A 22,299-nucleotide genomic window follows, 5' to 3' on the forward strand; every position below is an offset into this window, starting at 1 on the left:
TCCCTGCAGCTTCAAATACGACCAGTAAGCAGAGAAACCAGGAACAAACTTTATTTAATTTTTTTTATCAATCTTGTTTTGCTTCACAAGGTGGCACACAAAACAAATGGCTAACAGCAGAGTGAATCTCTCCAAACGTCAGAGCAATAAAGTGTCACTAAGTAACTTCAGGTTCAGTCTGGGAGGGGAAAATACATTATTCACTGTTTGACATTGATTCTCTTGCAAAGGGAAAACTTGGAGATGTAGTTATCATTTCAGAGCGACTATTCTTACCATTGTCGATTTGCTTTTTGATTCTGAGGCTCACACCTGCAACAAATAGTTACACTTTCATGTGTTTATTGCTTTGCTACTCAGGAATTTGGAGTTCCATTTATGGAGACCAGCGCCAGGACAGGTCTCAATGTAGAGCTGGCTTTCACTGCGGTGGCTAAGTGAGTATTCAATCTGCAAGCATAATGGCTTGTTCTACTTAGGAAATAGTAATTTTATTCCACTAAATACTTGACTACTACTTTACTGTCATTAAATCTACTCATTTATGACCTTGGATTTTCTCTTTAAAAGAACCTTTAAACCCACCTAAAAAGAATTCCAATCACATTTCACCTCATCAATTGAGGAAAGTTGTGCACTGGACATTCAAGATTCCTTCTAGACATAATTAAGTATAAAATACTCTAAAATTTCTAAAATTAATGTCTAATCATTTTCACTCTTGAATAAGTGAATATTTTAATTTCAAAAGTTACATTGCTACAAACAAAATGTCCCCTGCTTAACTGTGAAGTCAGTTTGCATTAAGTCATTTGACAAATACTTTTATCTAAAGTGATTTACATGTGAGGAACACACACACCAGGAGTAATTCAGGGTTCAGTGTGTTGCCCAGGGACACTGGTCTGGTCGACCTTTGGGATTGAACTCGTGGACAACCCCTACTAACCCCCGAGTCACACCTGAACCCTAGTCACACTCTTGCGGCTTGTCCTCAAAACATCCTGATAATACAGGAATAAATTGATAGTTAAGGCAATCAGAAAAACTTTACCCCATTCAGTGTGAAAACATTAGTTTTCAGAACTTCAGGTGTAAAACTGATCATTGGTCTTGTTTATGGTGGATGATGATTATTTCATATCCTCTTCCTTTGTCTCAGGGAGCTGAAGCACAGGTCCATAAAGGAACCCAGTGAGAAGTTCCAGCTGCAGGAGTATGTAAACAAGGAAATGAAGGGCACAGGCTGCTGCAGGTCCTAAAGAGTGTGTGAGTGTGTGTGTGCGCGCGCGATTGCCTGTGTGTGTGTGTTCGTGTTGTCGTTCATACAGCATCTGTTCATGTCTGGCCTGATCAGAAATAAGGAGTCAGCTCCAGCGAGGTATAAACATTTTTGCCCGTCTGATTCCCAAACCTCTTTGTCCCAGTACACACAACCTATACCTGTTGTCCTGCACTCATGTCACTGACCTCCTTTAATCTGGTGTTCCCTCCTTCTGCAGCTGTGAATGTAGCTCCAAGTTATGGTTTTCAAAAGACAAACTCAGATGCTACACCCTAATAATGGACAAGTTACTTTTTAACTATGTCTCTATAAACATCTTTGACCCCACCATAGACTCTCACACTAATGAAATTCTTTTACATTGTGTGGTGATTTTATTGTGGGGATGTTTTTAATGCACAGGCAGGACATGCATCATTTTTAAGTAATTCATTTTTTCCATCCACTGAAAGTATCAGTTGTTTGGACGTCTTTTTTCTTGGTAAACATGTTGACATACTGGACGTATAGTGATGTGTCTTCTGTTCAGGCTTCATGCAGCCAATTTAGCTCACCAGCATAAACTCAATTTAAGCATTTTCATGATTCAACTGTGGATATTTGTGAATAAGTATTACTTCTTTGACATATAGTAAAAGTAAATGAATGTTCTTTTTTGTATACAGGGACAAGAAGTACACAACATTACCTTCGTTAAATCATGGTAGATGAAGTATACAGTAGTTTAAAGAAATCTACAGAGACATGACAGTGCATGGATCACAGAATCTAAAGGCAGTTGTCAGACACATTGGGATTTTTTTCAATAATGAAGGATCAAGCTTGAGTAATGTAACATTTCTTGATACTGTATGTAATGCATTTACTCTGGGCTTTTGACAGACATCGTGTAAATTCCTGTTTTCTGCATGTTAAAAGTATTTGAAGGGAGAAAGCACTTTAGGTGATGAGTGTGATGGGATTTGGGGAATAATTACAGTGTGTTGACAATGTTACTTAAAGTATTGTATATGAAACATGTTTGTAGCCAGTGCAATCATCATTGACTGCTTAAATTCTGGCTTATGTTTACCATTCAGAAATATATAGTGGCTTCAGAAGTATTCAGACCTCTATACTTTTTTTGCACACATTTTTTGAAACCTGTTTCTCAAAGACAAGGACATTGGTCAGAATTGAGGAAAGGACAGGTGTAAACCTACACTAAAGTGGATGAGTTCTGACTTGAGATGAGGCAATTGGGGTCATCATGTTAAACTATAACCAAAGCCCAGGCCTGAACATCCAGACAGACCTAAAAAAAAATGGCAGTTCAGATTCTTTCCATCTAATCCAATCAGGAATAGAATAAATTGCAAATAATAAAGAGACTTGATCAAGAAGCTGTAATTGTTGACTGTACTTCAACAAAAGTGCTGAATTAAGGTACACATTTGTTTTCACTTGTAATTTGGCCCACCGATCTACACCAGTATCCATTTATAATTTAATCGTTAAAATAATAAAGTGTGCAGAATCTGAAGGGATAAAGCTATTGTAACTATGGGTTATATTAAAACACAGGCATTTTAAAAAACATTTTGACCAGTATGTCTCTTATGATCTGTTAACAGCATTGTTCATAAAAGAAGCAAATGCATCTTTTTAATAAGACTATTGCTTTTGGTAGAGTTCATCTAAGTCATAGAAACCATAAAAATAGTACAGTGCTTACTGTACATTGTTTTTACAATCTTGATGTTAGTTTTCTGTCTGACTACTTTTCTGTGTGCAACTTTCTCGTTACCAAGAGTAAACTACAATAAAAACTGAAGGTAAAGTGGCTTTTTCAGATTCACTTGTTGTCATGAGTTTGAAACCTTTACTTTGTCTCCCTCTAATGGAATAATAGCTTTATGACATGCAAGTTAACTTATTAAGTTTTACAAATAAGTAGGTCTGTAGTTAACACAAAGCAGTTTACATTCAGCTGTTTGAGTATATACAAACAAACTAATAGCTTGTTCTACCTGCAGTGCTTGGCAGCATAACATAAAAGCTGCAGATAGTAAATTAGTTAAAACTAACAGTCCAGAAGGGCATGTTTTGTTTAAATACAAGGTAATACAGTTAAACATCTCCATAAAATTGCATTTATGCTGGGAACACACACATTTAAATGTCAGCAGCAACAGTTTGGATTCAAACACGATAGGCCGAGCCTGCATACAAACATCTACACATTCAGGTTAGGATGGCTGACCTCTTTCAAGAATGTAAACCACATCACATGATAGATGAGTGTTAGGCAGGATGACAGAATAAAAGGAGTAACTTAGAATGGGCTCCACTTCCTGTTCCTCATCATGCACCACTAAGACAGTCAAGGTTTGTGCTTAAAATAGGCCTCCACTGCAAGAAGAACAAAATTGTACATATCCAACTTAGCAAATAAGGGTAAAAAAAATAAAAATTAAAAATAAAAAATTATTGACAAGTGTTAAATTTACCTGCGTATTCCTGAGGCAACATTGGTCTGTTGATAACAGTCTGAAATGCAGCAATCCAATTTTTCTGATCCTCTTCAGTCTCGCATGTAAAAAGGAACTTCCTGTCTGGGGTCACTATGGTAATTCCAAACAGCCAATGGTTTCCCTGAATGTTGGGAGGGAGGCCAGAAAGCACTGTGTAGCTGTTCTCCTTACTACCAATGAACACTTCGCCTCGTGCGTAGGCATCCTACAAGCAAAGGGTGAAACGATTGATCTTCCCGATTGAACTTCAAATTAGTGTTGGGTGAAATTTTGGAACACAGACAAACACTTCACAACAATGTGTTACATTGTTATTATCATAGTAGGTCTTTTTTTAAGAAGTTTGCTGCTTTGGGACAATGAGCAACACAAGCTCCATCAGCGCACACAACTGCAGTACAGCATCTTTACGCTACACGCTAAACTAATGTGGTTTGCACATAAACCACTAGGATTTGTCTAAAAGTGAGTTAAGTGAATCGTTCTCAAATAAAACAAAGATTGATGAACTGTAAAGAAAACTGCACATTAGTGAGGAGATGCTTTAATACCAGCGGCTCTTTGAAGTACATGAGCCTCCTGTCATCCATCGTAAACCATCTCTTCTTGAAGCCCTCTGTGTGCTGTGGGACAGATACCGGGAGGAGCATGTGACAGCTGCTGAGTTAACATACGTTTCTACATCATGGTATAAAAAAGATGAGAAATGATCATTGTTTAACATGAAAGTTAAAGTGTTGCAGACAAACGGAAAATTGGATTACCTTGGGACCAGTTTTCTCCATGTAACCCTCCTTTATGTAGTTCCTGGTTAGCTTTGGCAACAACTAACCCAACAAAGAGCAAAAATATAGAAAGTGATAAAATGTGTGCAAAGCTGGAAGCAGGTTGCACAGACCTCTTGCAGAAAAAAAATATGACACATATGCTATAACTTTGGCCTCCAGTACCACTTATAGCTCACACATGTGTGAGCTCTAGAACAGCCTTCTTTTCAACCTGTGAAATATTAGAAGCCTCCTGATTCAGTGATGCTGAAAAATTAGTCAAATGCATTTTTACTTCTAGACTGGACTACTGTGACTCCCTACTATTAGAACGTCACAATAGCTCCCTAAAAAGCCTCGAAACCATCAAAAAGCAAGAGAGAACTTATTGCTCCTTCATTAGCTTCACTCCATCATCTCCTCAAAATCTAGAATAGAGTTTGAAGCCTTCCTCCTCAAATACAAAGCCTTTAATGGTCAAGGTCCAGCGTTTCTTAAAGACCTTACAATCCCATATTTTGCCAACAGACCAAATCAGTATAGATATACTGTACTTCCTAGAGTTTCTAAAAGTAGAATAAGAGGCAGGGTCTCTGGTCCCACAGGAGAGGATCTTAATAGCCAGCTTGTAGTTTAAATTCAGGAGGCAGACACCCTCACTTTCATGACTAGACTTAACACTTTCCTTTATATCAAGTTTATAGTTAGAGCTGGCTCGGATCACTTTGACCTCTGTTATTCTGCTCCCGTTGAGTCACTGACCACCTCACCTTTCCTCGCCTCATTTTTTATGCTTTTACAAATATCTAACCATTACAGGTCCTTAAACTTGTGTGTCTTCCCCCTGTAGTGGTGCGTTCCCTGGCCCTACCAACATGCCCACCGTTTTGTTTGTTGCCCTTTTCTCTCTCCACTTTCAGTCGAGGCAGATGGTTACCAACCCTGAGCCTGCTACTGATTTCTTACATTAAGGTCTTGTTTCCTAAGAATACATTTGTATTCTCCCTAGCCGTCTAAGATCAAACTAAAACAAATGTAATTGTTTTAAAATAGAGTTTTAACCAAATTGCTGTTCAGTGGTAGCTATAGACCTGTATGTGTGTTTGTACAAGTGCTTGTACTCACTTCAGAGATGGGAGCCACAGGAAAAGCCACCTGAAGGTAGTGAAACCTGGCTGCTCTGATGGCATTGAACCAGTCCACCATTTCCTTCAGGACAGAACATATTATATAATGTTTTTATAACTTTTATATTATAAAAGTGTTATATATGTATTATAAAAGTTAACTTTTATAATACAATGGTGGTGACATGTAATTACAAGTCACATCCACTAGAAGCTGTATGCCCTTTCTTGCAGTCTCTCTTGCTCACACACATAACATGAATGTAGATGTATGCCTCACCTTGCCATCTTCATGGTAAACAAATATATTCCGAGTGCTGTTGTCCTTCAGATAGGTTATTTGAAGGCCATGGGCAGTGCCAATTTTAGTTGGCTGGAACGTGGCATTCACAGAATTAATCTTCATTATTGCTTTGGGCTCTCTGGCCTGCAGAACACAAAGACATATTTAGAAACAAGATATTTGATGGTATAGTCTCCTGATGCCATTAAAAAAAAAAAAAAAGAAAGAAAATAGTGTGTACATAACAGAAAAGGCTACAGTCTATGCAGGGACCATTTAGCTAATTTTTCTCCAACCTTATTGCATTTTAAATGACCATGTTTTGATAAACGACCATGTTTTGATAAACATGCAGATAATGGAGCAGTGTGGCACTATTAGCTAATTCTAAGCAAAAAATAAATAAAGTAATTCTGAGAACGTTAATAAAAATCTGAACATTTGTACATAACCTTATATGTTGAATGCACTTACATCATGTTTGTTGAAGTATTTCAGAACACCCTCTCGTTCAGACAGAATGAATTTTCGGCTAAGGTACTGTCCACTGTCTCTGCCTCGTTTCCATAGAAACCCTTCCCTGTAGCCTGCCAGGAGGGGAGCCACAAGGGTCCCATTCCATTGACATGGAGCAAAAATACAGGGACAAGACACCAACTTTAATAAATATTAAATATCCCCACAAACAAACACTCACACAGAAGAAAATTTCAAATGATAACAGAGAAATAGCCATCTAAGGCCGCATGGCTTTATTTTTGGCCCTTTAGAGGCAACAGAACAAACAAATGCAAGTATGATATTCATGATACGAACATGACCTTATTAATGTACTATGTTTGTAGGTAGGTAGGTAGGTAGCATACACTGGGTTTATCTAAATTTTCTGAGTAAAAATAGGTTGAAGAGAGTGGAGAATGCTGGCCAGAAATAAAAACCTTGAAATGCTTTGTTGAGACTGAGAACACACGAGATATGGCAGATCAGAGCCTCGTTTCTGTGAGAGCATGCACACTTTTAGCTTATGTGGTCACCGTTCTATGCAGCTCAGCAGAGGGAGAGATGAAGCATGTCTGCTTTTACTACACATGAATTCACTTTCGACTTCCTCTACAAGCCTAAACATCACAACTCCTTCGTCAACAGAGACTTTTTACCCCAACAACCCAAAAAAGTAACTGTATTTTAATTTCTTAACATCCTCCATTTGTTGGGTTGCTAGACCTGTTCCTGAAAGTGACCTCGTAGCATGAGCCAAAAGAAACCGCAATGGCAGAAAGAAAAGAAATATTACACAGTCAAGCATTACAACACACACTTACACATTTTTATAGACCACAATAAAACAAGAGTACAGTCTCTGTAAGCAGAGACCTTATTTTTCTGAATAGGAGATCTACATGTTAATACTTCCAGAATTATAAGGCCCATTTCACATTTGAATTTTAAGATTTTGAAAACCCTAGAGCTTGTTTTTAGGCATTGTGCCCCAACTATGATTTATCATCACCTTGGTAGTGAGCAACAAACTCCACCCAAAGCTCACGAATACATAGTATGTCACATTCACACTGTTATTTCTGACAATTACGTCAGACACTGAATATACTAGTCTACAAAACAGACAACTTCACGAACCACTTCCCCTGCTAGAAGCTGTGTAAGAAAGGCATTTCCCCTCACTTTAGTAATGGTATGGTGTGAGCTAAAGTGCAATGTAATACAAGGCACAGAACAGAGTACCTAATATTCTGTGTCTAAACGTGTCACAAAACTACCCATCAGCTGCCCTTTTCCTCTGGAAAATTGATCTTAAAGTGCTTTTCTGCATATGCACCTACACTTTCTTTTCTTCAGTTTCTAGCTTCTTTTTATATTAATAAAGACATCCTTCTACTGTGGGCTGCAGACAGCAGAAAACATCTAGTTGAGCCTTCATCAATTATTCATGAGTCAGATGTTTTGTTTCACCACTGGGAAGAGAGGGGCAGACTGCCCACAGCAACATAACACAGCACAAGAGAAGAAGAGAAGTCATTTACTGTAAGAACAGATTGCCGAAGACTTGCAAAAACTCAAGACAGCACAGCCAGTTTTGGACCAAAACGTCCATCATTCTTCAGATCATCCACACATCACTGTTAGTTTGTCCTGGCTTAAAATCTTTGAGCAATCTTACATAGAAATGTGTACACAAAAGAGGCCATTCTTCCTCTGTGGCAGAAATATGTTTCTAAGACTCTGCAAACACCATAACAAAAGGCCATTGACATTGAGGGAGAAACGGGGGAAGCGTTTGACAGTCATGAGACTGATAACGGTGCCTTATCTTCCCTACCCTAAAATAATATCTTTTTTTTTTAATTGCACTTAGTTAAATGCATGTATTATAGAGCCAACCTACATTTTACAGAGAGTTTTATTTTCAATTGAAAAAAAGAACTCTCATCCTTAAAATGATTTTCTACGATACTGCAAATGCTGGTCTTGTAACCATCTTAAATATAGTTTGGTAATAGCTGTAACTACAAGAGGTTGTTCAGTTATTGGCCTGTTAAAACTGTGCAAACGTGGTGTTAATTTTAGACCTCAACCTATTTACTCATATGGAATACTGCATTACATCTGTAACTAGCAATGACATGACTATTACTAATTTGACAAGGCCGTCCCACCCTCTCTTTACACAAGAGGAGTGTGGAGAAATATGGCAACATCTTTAAATACTCTAAACAACAAAAAAAAAAAACATGTCTAACCATTAACCACCACTAGGTTAAAGTGACTAATTTGCACAACTTCCTGTTTCTGACAAAATAGTACAAAGGGAAAGAACAATTAAAGCCTGAGTGTGGTTACAGACCATTTTGATGGCCCGAAGACACATCACAGTATACTGACAGAGTCACATTTTCCACCAAGGCTGTGCAAAGCAGTGAACTTGTAGCCGTTATGGTTTGATTATACAAAATGAAATGCTGCATGTCATTATTTCATTTAGTGCTGGAGTAACTGTTCAGTAACACTTTACTGATTAGTAGGCTGATGGCATTTTAATGAGATATATCTGTAAATTGTGACACTCATTTTATAGAACACAAAAGAGAGTTGAGGGTTATGCAATACACATGCAATACACATTTCCTGGAGAAATGTGTGAAAATGGGTAAACTTGGGAAAGCTAGACCAATGAAAAAGAAAAAAAGGATTTTAAACAGTCAAACATGGCAGAAATATGGGTAAGTGAAGTATAGAGGTAAAGAAGAAAGAAAATGTCCCCACATAAAATCATCTTTGGAACATCTGTATCCACAATATTGTCATATCTTTCAAAAAAATAATGTTTCATAGAGCCACATGAAAGCCGCAAATGCATCACGTGATTCAATGCAAAGATTTAAAAAGATGTTGAGTAAATAAGCAAGTCCCATTAAATTAATAGTTTAACATTTTGCAAGTAAGCTTAGTAAATAAACAGTGTGGTTTAGGTACAGAGCTGGGGTTAGCCTAGCTTGGCATAAAGGCTTTAAAAAAATTAAAAAAAACTCATGCTCAACAAGAAACAAATGTAGAAATTATAATTTCTACATTAAGGAATAGTTAAATGCTCCATTTTTCTTATTTGCGAATGTTCTGGACTATTCCTTTAAGGAGGCAGCAACAAATGATGGGAGATAAGCGTCCCTTACCATTCTTTCACGCTTCACATTAAATGTAATCAACTGTTTCACCTAAGAATGTTGAAAATGATAAGTGGATAATTCTGTTTTCCAGCTGAGTATTCAGTCAATGCTGAATAGGTGATTCTGTGTGAGACACAATCACTTGCTTTCTTGACTAGGCAAGAACTATCATAATGTGTTTTTGCATAAACAGTACAGGCACATTTAATTCTCACCTGTCGAGTAGGGCTCCTGCTTCTCCGCACATATAAACTCCTTCCGCTCGTATTTGGCTCGGATCCATTGTTCCCGCAGGAGCCTGCAGAACAGTTTGTATTAGACACACACCATTGCTTGGGTTTGATGTTTACATCATGCTTCAGCTAATTTGTTGTAGACCTGTCATTAACTTACGAGGATGCACAGCCTCCAGGCTACATTTAATGCAAACTGTAAACAGAAGCAATCACGTTTTCCTTAATCTTTTCATAACTATGACTTGCATCACCCTTGTGCTCAATCTATTATGATATTAATTGTACAGCTCGTGTTATTTTCTCTATAGTATCACACACACACACACCTTTGTTAATCAATCACTGAACTTCAGTTATCATTTTCTTCAGCTTGATCCTTGCCACTCACTTCCACATGCTTAACAAGCTATGGTGGAAACATGAAAGGTTATAATTTTCTTCATTTCTGCATAAAGATCAGATAAAAAGGGAACCAAAATATACAAAGGAGACCAAAAATAAATAAAAACACCCTCATGTGTTTGTAGTAAAGTGTATGAACCCTATCAATTTATTTGAAGAGGACAATACAATCGGGTGTTTCAGTCAATTCTATGTCTGTGAGTCCCTGCCCTATTTAACGAACGGACACCACATGTTTGTAGAAGTGTGTTATTGCTCAAACAAAAGGGTTTCTAAAAACCTTTGATGATGACACACATCAGGCTGGAAAGCATTACAAGAGAGTTTCTTAAGAATTTGGACTCCAGTCGACCGTCAGACAGACTGAACAAATGGAGACAATGGTTACCCTTGGACTCCAGTGTCACATTCAGGAAGCTAAAGGGTCTCCCTGATTCCACCATTAGGTGCACATTGAACAACAATAATGTGTTTGTTTTAGGTTATTGATGCAGAAACAGAAAGTTCAAATGTTCAAGCACCACTTCATGACTTTCACCAAATCAGCATATTAAATGTAATAAAAGTTTACAGCTAATCTGAATGCTCTAAAAAATCCCCCCCCCCCCCCGATTTGTATTCTTCTTTATTCTCATTTCCTTTTTACTGCCTGCCCTGGTCACTTCATTTGTCACTGCATATAGATATTTATGTCACCAGACGGTTGAGAAGAAACCCTGCTACTGAACATTTGCTTCCTGTTCAAACTACAGGAACTCCGTATTCTTATCAGTGTGGAGTTTCTGCATGCCAGTCTGCTACCAAACCACAACTTATCCCTACATTACAAACTGTATCCATCTGTAGAAACTGCATTCCCTCTCTTTTTTAAACAGTTTCTCATGGAAAAAAATAACCACAGTATAACAGCTGAGGCTTGCAGTGCTGATGCCCAGTCATACACTTTGAAAACATTAGTAATGATGCAAAAGGCATCAGACTTTTCATTGTTTAAAGTAAATTATAACTGCACACAGTAAATTGACTAATGGGTCAAAGTCAAGTCCCAATAAAGAATCTGACTTTAAAGAATTATCAAATTGTTTTATTAAAAGTGTTTTTCCAACTTAATTTGATCTAAGCTACATTTCAGTAAAGTTCATTAGATATGTATGATAACCTTGACCACAGAGTGACAAATCTGAACGCAAAATAAAAACCGAGATTAACAAGTTATGAAGTATTCATCTGTGGTGTAGCTATGTACACGTGCATCTTCCATTTAGAGGGAAACCACGGGTACAATCAGCAAAGGAGGGTGACAGACATGGCATCACTTACGTGCAGTCCTTGTGCGTGGGCCGATAAAAGAAGGAAGGAACTGTCTGTTCATATTTGGCATTGGCAGAGTTGTTACCCACAGAGTCCATAAACTGCAGAGGGGATAAAGAACCATCTATAACGTGTGCTCAGTCAAAAAATTGGTTGTAAAATCATGAATGTGTTAGTTAAAGAAGCAAGCACGCACAAACACAAACACAAACACACACAATAATGAGATGCTTGCAGTTTGTGTGGTTGACTCCTTGCCCAGAGGGAGACAGTGCTGCTGCCATGGAAGCTTCTTCTTTTGGGTCTCTGTATTTAACAGAGGGGACACTGTTCGGCATGCATTAGCTCACAGATGGCAAACTATAGATTTCACTTGCATCAAGACAATGAGGGGGGAAAAAAAGTAGGAGAACAGCCTCCTAATGGCAAAAAGACACCACAAGCAATGTGGCAGTGTGGTTAAGTCCTGACTGATATGGATGCAGAAAATGCTGTGCTTTACATTATGTCCAAAGCACAAACACAGACCCCCATCCACACAAATACAAAGATACTGGTTGTGTCTGCCAGCTGCTTGCTCATCCATTCTGATGATGCTGAAATAAGACTGATGACTGGCCTTATTCTTCCAAGCAGGGATGGAGGGGCAGGGTGGTATAGGCAGAGGGTGATTCTCACAGCGGAAACGGGAGGGATGAGTGACCAGGTTTTAGATATTAACCAATCTTTACTTTGAAGGTTTTAGTCACACGTTATGTTCAAACAGTGGAACTCACCTCCACCTCAGAGGAGCTCCAGGGATCCAACAGGACTGACTTCACCTTGCTGATCTGAGCAATGTTTCTATGGAGGCCGGAGCAGCTCTGACACACAAATACACCCAGGGTATAGGATGCCCACTCTGGGTCTGAAAAGATAAGTACAGATTCATGTACACATCTGTGCTTCATTCCACCAGCATTTGATCAAAATGAACAACAGACAACCAAAACTGTGACTGACACTACCAAAATCAACACTAAGCAATCTGGTACACAAATCACATGAATGCTCAAGTTGGCAAAACTGGAGCTACATTGTTTGAATCAATAAAACTGTACATTTAAAATAAATATCACGAGTCCATGCAGTTGCACAAGGTGCAACATTCACACATAGGTGATATATTCACACTCTCATACAATATGAGTAACTATTGCCTCCAACAACTCTGTGGCCCAATATAACACACGCTAAAATCTTTAGCATGTGGTAGATATAAATTTAAATGATTTGTTCATATTGCCCGGTCAGCACTTGTTCCTGAGAAGTTCAGTATAAAAATCAGAACACTACCATATAATGCAGAAAGCATCTATTTCACAAACTTTCGCAATGAATAAATTGCTCAAGTTGGCAAGCCCCCCCAATTTGTGAAAACCAGGAAGTAAATAAAGAGTTATTTTTATTTCAAAAGGCCGTTATAGCGAATTAAGAAGAAGCGCAGAAAAGCAACAAACAAAAGACGTGAGTGGCACATGCAGTTCCTCCTTCACTTGAAAATCTTGTTTTCAGAATCATTGCTCCAATGTAAGGTGAGATTACACCAGTTGTGGTGAGCCAGAGCCCAGGGGCAGTGTCACGTAGATTTTATCATCAAGCAGCAGCACTACTGCTGAAAATGAAGGCAAAGCAACAAAAAATAAATAAATAAATAAAAGTCCCAGATTGTAAAAATAGCAAAAGAAAGAAAAAACATTTTGCATTTCCTAGTGAGTTATCACAATGCTGCACACATGTAACACTGCATTTGGACAGGAGAGACAAGAGGCTGATTTGTTGGCCACTCCCATGTGCTCTGAATTATGCTGCTTTTTTTGCTTTTTTTAAAAAAAAGGGGGGGAAGGAGAAAAAGAAAAGAAACAGCCTGAACGATGGAGAGTGCACATTTGTCTTGGAAAAGAAATTCTGCAAGCTCATTGTTTATCCCCGAGATATTAACATGGGACCTCTTTAAGAGACCTGAGCAGAGATGACATTCTTTTAACATTTGATATTATATGCACAGCTGACACTGAAGCTCCAAATTACAACATAGATTCAGCACATTGGGTTGCACTTGGAGTAAAGAGCCTTCCTGCACAAACCACACCTGTTTGCAAGCACTGAACTGAACATTTGTGTCATATCAGTCCGAATAAGGAAATGAGCCAAGAGGAAAACATTATTTGTCTTTCATTCTAGTTAAAGAGGGTTTTCAAGGAAATTCCCTACCTAGGAGGAATAAGACCATAAATCAGATTTGAGTACAGCTGAGCACCAATTCAAAATAAATAGATCGGCCGAAGTGCTCTGCGTTTGAGTCCTGACCAAATATATTACTCATCTGCGGGTGAGCATCTTCATTGTGTGAACGGTTTTAAATTTCACAATCAACCCTAAACACATCGTGACTGACAAGAAAAAGTAACAACCTCTTGCGAAAAGAAAAACTGACAAGAAATCAATGAAGTTGTACTACACAATACATCGTGTGTAACTTAACTCAATCTCAGTGAAATGAAACCGGTCACAGTGTTGATAATCAGACAGATTTAAGTAGGAAATTGACGTTACAACGTGTCTCAAGCTGTCCAGCATCCGTCAGTGACTTCTCTGACTACCTGCAGCTCCGCAGTCGGCACAGTTTCCATTCCCAGGTTTTCCCAGAAGCTGCTTCATACGTTGTCTGTTCTTCTCTTGACCCGAAGCCATAGTGCAAACGATTCAGCTCCTGTGAGTGCTCAGTGCCTGATGACCTCAAACTCATGCACTGAAAGTAAAAACTGCAGCCGGACGCTCGGGTATATAACGCGCATTGACATTAAGGCTGCGGTTTTCGGTGGAGCCTGCCTAGATGGGGATGCATCGTTGATCCAATCTAGACGCTGCGATCCCCAATAAATAACTGCATTAAATAACTGTCTCCTCTCTGTGTCTTTCTCTGGAGTGAGACACCCAGCGGTCATTGAGATGATAGGAAACGACACTCCCTGACAGCGAACACACCCAAGTTTCTTAACGCACACCAGGTCAGCCTCCGCGCAGTGAACAGGCGTTTTCCCCGCAGATGCGTTAACAATCTGAACACACGGGGTTGCGGAAACACCGTAGAAGAACTGTTACTCTGTTACGTCAAAAGCAAAATAAACATGCCATGGTGCCAGAGGACTCTGGTCTGGTGTTCAGAACTGTGTCCAAATACGAACTGTAGTGAGTGTTTCTAAGGCCCTGAAACTGTTTAACCTGAAATACCGCACAGACGTGTTTTCAATTGTTGCCAGTTATCCTTGTGCTCAGGGTGAAGGTATGTGGAAAAATAATGGAAACAAGTGTAAAAAGTCGTTAGTCCCACCCTAGTCTTTTAGAAGCAGTGGCATTAGTCTAAAATAATAAAAAGAGTGTGTAATGATGTCATTACGGCCTAAGACAGATAAAACATGTAAGAGCATAAATGTATCTGTGGATAATACTGATTTCAGCATACTGAGATCACACTGCTGTTTGTGAAAGAACTATTATTTTAACTTCTTTTTTGGCTCTCCATATTCATGTCAAAGTTATATTTTTCAAAGTAGTTCAGTAAGCACATTTAACAGGCACTAAGCCCAGAAGGTTTACAACAAAGGCCTTTTAACATCTTGGACTGACTGTTACAAACTGGGCTCACAGGACATGTTTTAGTGCTTTTATTTTTCAAAATGCCCAAAAATTCTGCACATGGGAAAAATAAATCACACTTTTAAAAGAAACACTTGCAGATCCCAGAGGAGTCCAAACTGAGTTCAAAACACAGAATACAAAAAGACACTCAACAACTGCACAAAAAAATAAAAAATAAAAAAACATTCACACTTTTCTACGTTAGCAGAGGTTGATGTTGGCTATAATCAGAGGATTTTATTTCTGGTGAGGCCTGACAACGCAGGTACTCCAGTTGATCTCATATCAGTGAAATCAAACAGATCACTCAGTATCTGAGGCAAGAGAAACTCATCTATCTGGAGGAGTTAGAGCTGGAACGAGAGCGGTGACGCCTGCGACCAGGAGATCTGGACCGGGAACGTCTGCGAGCAGGGGATCGTCTCCTCGGAGATCGGGACCTTCAGGGACACACAGGAAAACAGTTGTTTCACAACATTCACACTCCATGAGTGTAAAAGAAAATTCAGATAGAGACTGGTACTTGCTGAAATTCATTCAAACACATTTTGGGAAAATCTTAATATAAGATGTGAGGACTAAACTGACCTTCTCCTCATGCGTGGTGGGCTGCGACGCCACATCGGCGGTGGTGGGGGCATTCTGCGAGGGGGGGAGGGCCTACGAGGTGGTGGGCGGACTCGCTGAGTCAGCACAGCAGTTGCAGAGATTTCCTGTCCGTCAATCTGTCCTATTAATAACAACAACGTTGACACAGAAAGTTATTTGAGAAATATGCAGAAGAAAAACAATTAAATTCTGCAAAACTGAGGCGATAAAAATCGATGCTCTGGCCTACCTCCGTCCATGTGTTTGAGGGCTTTCTGGGCCTCCTCAGAAGTTTCAAACTCCACATAAGCACAGCCCCTGGACAAGTGTGGGTGAAGCCTATCCATTGGCATGTCGACCATTTTAATTTTTCCATAAGTGGAAAAGATCTCCTGGATATGCTCCTGAGCAGAGCAAACATGGTTGTTAAGAGAGAGCTTTGATTATGTGTAAATAAATGTTACGGCAAATTCAAAAAAAATAATCTGAATTCACAAGACTGCTGACATGACCGCAACAGACCTTTTTAATGGGCCATTATCATAAGGAATAAAATAGCACCATCTCAAATTCCTTTCTTTGTTTTGCTTTCTATAGTAACATGGTGAGGTAATGTCATAATGATAAATCATAAGACTTAATATTACATCTACATCTGCACACTAACTCACATTTACTATTTATGTGTCACACTAAATTATACACATCATTGACAACATTGGCAAAAATACTCTATTTTGCAAAAAAGCCAAATGTTCAAAAAAGGATGTAAAGACTGAATTGTGCTTCTCCATCGATACATATGAACATCGCAACAGACCTACACTTGAATACGTGAACGCGTTTCTTTTCCACTTTTGCACAACAGATGTATGTGTCCACAGACACAAGCCTCAAAATAAAATTGCTGAAAAATTAAAAAACAATCTGGAAATAGAAATTAAATGTGCATGTTCTAAAATTCACAGCACTCAGCGTCTGTAAAGGTAAATGTGGATTTCAACAACTTTATCCAATCAGTGTGTTCAACGCACATCTCGACGCAATGCGTTAATATTGGGAAGCCTCTGAGGGCTATGTTTACCATGATTCCCTTCTCAGCATAGGTCCACCTGGCATTTGTGTGTATCGATGGAGAAGTATAGTAAAAAAAAAATTTCAGCTGACCTTGGTGACATTCCTTGTTAGCCGCCCTAGGTGAAGTTTAGTTGGTTTTGGACTTGGGCTTCTTTTCCTTCGTTCCTTTTCCTCTGCCCTCTTCTGTGTTTTGGACCTGCAGAATGCCAAACGGAAAAAATGATTAATTTAATCAGGATTTCATCCAGCAAAAAATACAACTGATACAGCTGCAATAGCTGAACAGACTTACGCTGAACGTGAGCGCCTGCGGTTGTCATGGCGTCTGCGGCTTGGGCTTGGGGACCCAGAGGAGCTAGATGAGGAGGAGGAACGAGAGCTAGAAGAACCAGATCGGCTTGAACCAGATGAGCTGGAACCACTTGAGGACCCTGAGCTGGAACCAGAACTGCTACTGGAAGTAGAGCTTGATCGGGACCTGTCCATTGTCATCAGCATAAAATGCATGTAACATTACAATATATATATTTACAATATTAGTCGTGAAGATAACCAAATTACTACTAAAATTGTGATGAAATGATGTAGACAACAAACCTGCTGCTGCTGGTGCCAGTCGAAGCACTGCGACGTTTCCTTACTTTCTCCCGTCCTCTTGCTTTGTCACCTTCCTTCATACTAGTTTTTTCTTTAGCTCTGTCTTTTGATTTTTCCTCCTCCTTCCGCTTAGTTGGGGACGGTGCCCTTCAGTTAGGAGTGAAGTACTGTTACTTTGAGATTATAAACTTGACTTGCATTTAAAAAAAAGCATTTTTTGATTAATTACTCAGTGTATAAAATGTGAGCATCACTCTATAAATGTGTTCAAATGGTTATTTTATCAGATGAAAAGTCAAACATCTTAGTTATTTCCACTGCTTTCTTAAACTTAAGTATCCCAAATATTCTTATATCTTATTCTATATACTAAGAAATAAAGTGTGAACTTCCTGCTCAAAGTAAAAACGAACCGAAACACAAATCCGCTGACAATATTCAACGTTAAAACGTTATCTATTGGTATTTGTAACATGGAGATTTTTTGTTATTGAAAGTTATTGGTAGCGCATGTATAGTTACTCGTGTAATACGCATTTTAAATTAAATACATTTACTCGCAACAAAACGTCCTCTGCAGCAAACCCCCTTCGCCATTGATTTTCATTAAGCGGACTCCTCAAAACAAGGAGCTGATGCGTTAGCCTCGAATACCGCTATCTATCTATTGCTACTCTCCTCAGAAGGCGCACATACAATCTTTAAAATGGACGCATGTTTTCATAATTGTGAAAATATACGCTGGGATTGTAAATAGTTGGAGTGCGAGTCAATAAAAGCTACACTTACATTTCTTCCAAACGAGGTGATTTCGTCGATTTGCTGGATAAGAAAACGTCGCTCAACGATGACGACAGAGCGGAAGTTACGTATACACGTACGCGCCACATGCAACTAATTTGTTTATTTACGTTAATCTCAAAAATGTGAAATTGTGTCTGTAGTAAGACATCACCGCTATGAAACCACAAAGGTCTTCACCATGGCCCATGTGATGATTTAACCGAACAAGAAACACCAATTGATCTGAATTTTTTCGAAAAGGTGAGCGCTTTAGTTTAAGACCGTACTGTGCTAGCTGCTAGCCAACGACAACGTTAGCGTGAGTTACATATGAACTATTAGGCACCAACGGAGTCCAGCCACAAACTCTTAAACACCAGTTTGTTTTGCAATTTAAAAATGTACATTTACCTAATGGATTTAAAACACGTTGATACTGAGTACAGGGGGATTTTGTTCGATAACTCTAAATGTTTTAAATTACTTACTGTCAAACTAGTTTTTAAATAAGCTCATGATGTTATAACCAGTAACCACATCACATTGTTATCGAATTGTTAAATAAAATATGCTGTAAAACAAAAATGAAAAGTTGTGGAGGTCAAAGTTTTGGGTATCAGTACACACCTTATATTTGACCACAAAAAAAATCATATTATTTAAACATGGTATTGTCCATTTTATTGAATAGTATCGGCTAAGATATTGACTGTGTCCTCTTTACTTTATATGAACATTTATGACACATCCTGTTTTTTTTTAACTAAAAAACGTTATTACAGTTTGACAGCATGTTCCGTTTGGCAGATAGGGATTACATGTATGGCTTCTGCCATGCTTCTAGCTGAAAAACATAGTGAGCTCTCCAAATGAAATTATCTGCTTCTGGAGCAGTAGCTTGATCTGGACTTCAACCCCCTTAGAATGAGCAACCAGGCATCATCATCTGGAGGAGTTTTTAAGCTAGAAGCAGAATGATATTCAAATATAACAAATGCAAAGAGATTTTTGGTATCATTCTTATATATTCACCTCTCAAATCAGAACTATAAGAACCCAATCAAATTAATGGTGTGTACCAATAAAACCTTTAGCATACCCTCAGTCATTTTTTCCCCCTTTTGAAGCAGCAAGCCTACAGAGTTGCTCTGCTGTGAGAGACAATGGGTCGACTGGATGATGCCGCCAAGCACAAAGTGGTGGAGCTGCGGAAAGCTGGTCTGAGTTTCCGTAAGATCAAAGCAGTGCTAGAGCTGGAGAACATCAAGGTGTCTGCCCAAGCTATCTACTTGTTCCTACGGGAGTTTCAAGGGAGGCCACCGGGGAGGGTCAGACCTGTGGAGGTCGGAAGCAGCTTAACACCAGCACATGTGCAAGCTCGAACTGGAGGAATGCGAGAAAGTTGGAATAACATCCATCTCCAGAACCTACTACGGGAGGCATCTCATCATGCTGGCTTTACAGCAGCTGCCAGACAAGCTTCCATAAATCATGAGGCTAGTGCAAAGCCATCTGGGTCAGGAGATGCAGGAAGCAGGCCAGAACAGCAACATGAAGGAGATAAAGAAGAAAATGATATACAGATTGTAAGTGTCACATCTCTTGCGCAGAACAGCCAACAACGAGGTCCACAGTCCACAGTAACAAGGGCAGAGACGGGCGCTGTGTCTTCATCAGCTTCTGGAACATTCATAAGAAGGAGAGTCACACCTTCTCCAGCAACCAATTCAATGTTGGCAGCTCGAAAGAGGCTTTTGGATAAAGCACTTTCACACAGAATGAAAGTAACTATACGTCTTCTCATTTGTCACAATCTTAATTGTTTGATATATAATTATTGTTTACCATAGATCAAAACATGTGTAATTTGCCAAATAAAACATATGACATTTCAGTATTTCAGTTCCACCTTGAATAAATTGTCTTTCAAAAGTCATTCCACCAGGTGGCATCATTGTTGAGGAGGGATCACTCAAGTGTCCAAGATGGCGCATTGAGAAATCCAATGCCTCAGCCTTCTGAAACTTATGATCTTACAGCTGAAAAGGTGAGAAAGGATCAAACATCAAACTTTAAACATCATTCTGCTACAGCGTAAATCTTGACTTGACTGATTTAAGATTTAATCTAAGTTTTATTTTTAATGTTGCACAGACTGTTATGGAGACTCAGCCTGGAGGAGGCAGTGCCCCCAGGCGTTTTCTAACACAGAGACCGGGTTTGTCTGTCCGCTCACTGCACCCTCTGCCTCGGGTTGGCATACGCCTTCCTAACCGGCCACCTGCACCTTCAACCTCCTCGGCCACAGGGAGTGCCGTCATCCGACTACAAACACCTGGAGGCCAGGGAACTACTCATAGCGAGGGAAACCCAAGCCCCCAGCAAGCGGTGCAGGATGGGGGAGGGAGAGGTGGTCTGCAGGATCAGATTCAGACCCTGGGCTCCGAGGTGCGCAGCTTGGGCCTGGCAGTGAAGATGCTTGTAGAGCAGCAGTGCCGCCTGGAGAGGGAGCAGACACAGCAGACACACATTCAGAAGCAGATTCTCAGCACTCTACAGAGCCTTGCCTCCAATCTTGGACGTTGTAGCAGTGCTCAGCAACAGCACAACAAAACTCCGTCACCGTCTGCTTTGCCAACAGCTCCTGCATCTACCTCCTTCAGCCAAGACACCTTCAACTTTAGCCAAGGCACGTACACTGATTGCAGCCAAACCCAGCCAAGCTACAACTCTTTAGAAAGTTTAGAAAATGTAGAGCCCTTTAAACTGCCAGTACTGAGCCCTTCAAGCATGAATGGGTTCCCACCATGTAGCAATGCAGAGAGCCTTCCACTTACTCACACCCCCCCTCAAACACAATCATACGCAGCTGCATATTCACAGCAATCCAATCAACCACTCATGCCACCTTACACACAATCCTATGTGTCAACATACAGCCAGTTACATTCTCAAACTCTCAGAGGATCTGAGAACAAAACATCTGATTTCCCAAGCAGCTGTTCAGCCAGGACTCTCCAAGACTGCAGTGTGTCCAGCCAGCCTGTGTTGAACACTAACCATTCTTCACAGGGTCAGCAGGTCAATATTATCAAAGTGGAAGGACCATAGAGGACTTCATATTCCATATGGTGTTTTGGGACCATAAGGGCTTTGATGTGCTTTGTAAAGTTACTTTAGTATAAGATAGATGTGTAAAACATTCATTTTTACAATTGCCGTTCTGTAGCATTTTAAACATTTATTTATTTCCAAAGTACATTTTAAGAGATTACAAACAGCAATAGACTAAAGGGAAAAGTAAAAGAATTGTGATCATTGTTTGTGTTTACCATAGGCAATGAACTGAGAGGAAGACATTTTGTCATTTTTGTCAAAACCATTCTTGTTTGTATAAATGTATTTTTTATCACTAGAACTGGCCTTATGAGCTGTTAGTTTTCATATCTCTATAATAACTGATAAAAAAATAAAGAGCTGGTTGTGATTCGGACCAGAAGTTCCAGTGTCATTGTATTACATTTTCTGCAAAAATATGTTGCTTCTCATAAAGAGTTTAATAACTAGAATTACCACTGGTGTTTGTGTGTGTGTGTTTATAAACTAAAACTGTGTAGTCAGCAAAGTGTACAGCTCAATCTTAATAACTGAATCTTACAGTTTATCTATTCTCCACTTGAATGAAATGCAAGAACTGTCAGCTGAACCAAATTATATCTTCCATACTTTATATTTAATGACTAGACATTGTAAAACCTCTCAGTTGGAGTGTCTGTTCACCACTGTTAATGTCAGTCACTGCTAATGGCACAGAGAGAGGGTGTCACATCGAACAAAACACCTCCATCTCTAGACAGACTCTTCCCTACACAAGTCTGCGCCTATAACACAATAAAAAGTATTTCCAGAGGGTGGCAGAAGAGCAGCTCTCTAACTCTTTGTGTAGATAGTGAAATGAAATAAACA

General features: G+C 39.3%; 4 protein-coding genes across 11 annotated transcripts in view; 2 read left to right on the plus strand and 2 right to left on the minus strand.

The window, feature by feature from the left end:
• The window catches only part of LOC137099762 (ras-related protein Rab-26-like), a 43,780-nt gene extending 42,390 nt beyond the window's left edge, over positions 1-1,390 (plus strand). For both annotated transcript variants that reach the window (XM_067477009.1, XM_067477007.1), the window contains 2 exons: positions 361-437; positions 1,163-1,390. In XM_067477009.1, coding sequence (XP_067333110.1) covers positions 361-437; positions 1,163-1,262 — 177 coding nt within the window. In that variant the 3' untranslated portion in view covers positions 1,263-1,390. The remainder of the gene's footprint in view (positions 1-360; positions 438-1,162) is intronic.
• On the minus strand, positions 39-15,159 carry LOC137099760 (arf-GAP with dual PH domain-containing protein 1-like). Of its 7 annotated transcripts, none has more exons than XM_067476999.1 (12): positions 14,250-15,159; positions 12,384-12,514; positions 11,824-11,913; positions 11,617-11,708; positions 9,874-9,956; positions 6,450-6,562; positions 5,973-6,119; positions 5,691-5,774; positions 4,563-4,625; positions 4,350-4,421; positions 3,775-4,003; positions 39-3,676 (listed from the first exon to the last, which is right to left on the minus strand). In XM_067476999.1, exons 1-12 carry the CDS (start codon positions 14,338-14,340, stop codon positions 3,648-3,650), a joined length of 1,224 nt encoding a protein of 407 aa, XP_067333100.1. In that variant the 5' UTR covers positions 14,341-15,159; the 3' UTR covers positions 39-3,647. The 7 variants fall into 7 exon arrangements, with proteins under 7 accessions (XP_067333100.1, XP_067333105.1, XP_067333103.1 ...); XM_067477004.1 differs by lacking the exon at positions 14,250-15,159 and adding an exon at positions 14,132-14,246 and having other exon boundaries at positions 11,826-11,913; XM_067477002.1 differs by lacking the exon at positions 14,250-15,159 and adding an exon at positions 14,132-14,246 and having other exon boundaries at positions 11,826-11,934.
• Positions 15,160-15,299: 140 nt separating this feature from the next.
• Positions 15,300-18,399, minus strand: LOC137099761 (RNA-binding protein with serine-rich domain 1-like). The gene is made up of 7 exons (XM_067477006.1): positions 18,340-18,399; positions 17,551-17,697; positions 17,246-17,431; positions 17,044-17,149; positions 16,127-16,280; positions 15,877-16,018; positions 15,300-15,728 (listed from the first exon to the last, which is right to left on the minus strand). Coding segments are annotated over exons 1-7 (843 nt in total). The 5' UTR covers positions 18,342-18,399; the 3' UTR covers positions 15,300-15,622.
• Positions 18,400-18,405: 6 nt separating this feature from the next.
• Positions 18,406-21,826, plus strand: LOC137099756 (uncharacterized). Its single transcript, XM_067476994.1, has 4 exons — positions 18,406-18,594; positions 19,464-20,117; positions 20,267-20,380; positions 20,488-21,826. The coding sequence occupies exons 2-4, from the start codon at positions 19,497-19,499 to the stop codon at positions 21,442-21,444; spliced, it is 1,692 nt and encodes a 563-aa protein (XP_067333095.1). The 5' UTR covers positions 18,406-18,594; positions 19,464-19,496; the 3' UTR covers positions 21,445-21,826.
• Positions 21,827-22,299: the final 473 nt, after the last annotated feature.

The sequence above is a fragment of the Channa argus genome, chromosome 15 (genome assembly GCF_033026475.1).
Source record: "Channa argus isolate prfri chromosome 15, Channa argus male v1.0, whole genome shotgun sequence".
In the NCBI taxonomy this organism is placed as follows: Eukaryota; Metazoa; Chordata; class Actinopteri; order Anabantiformes; family Channidae; genus Channa; species Channa argus.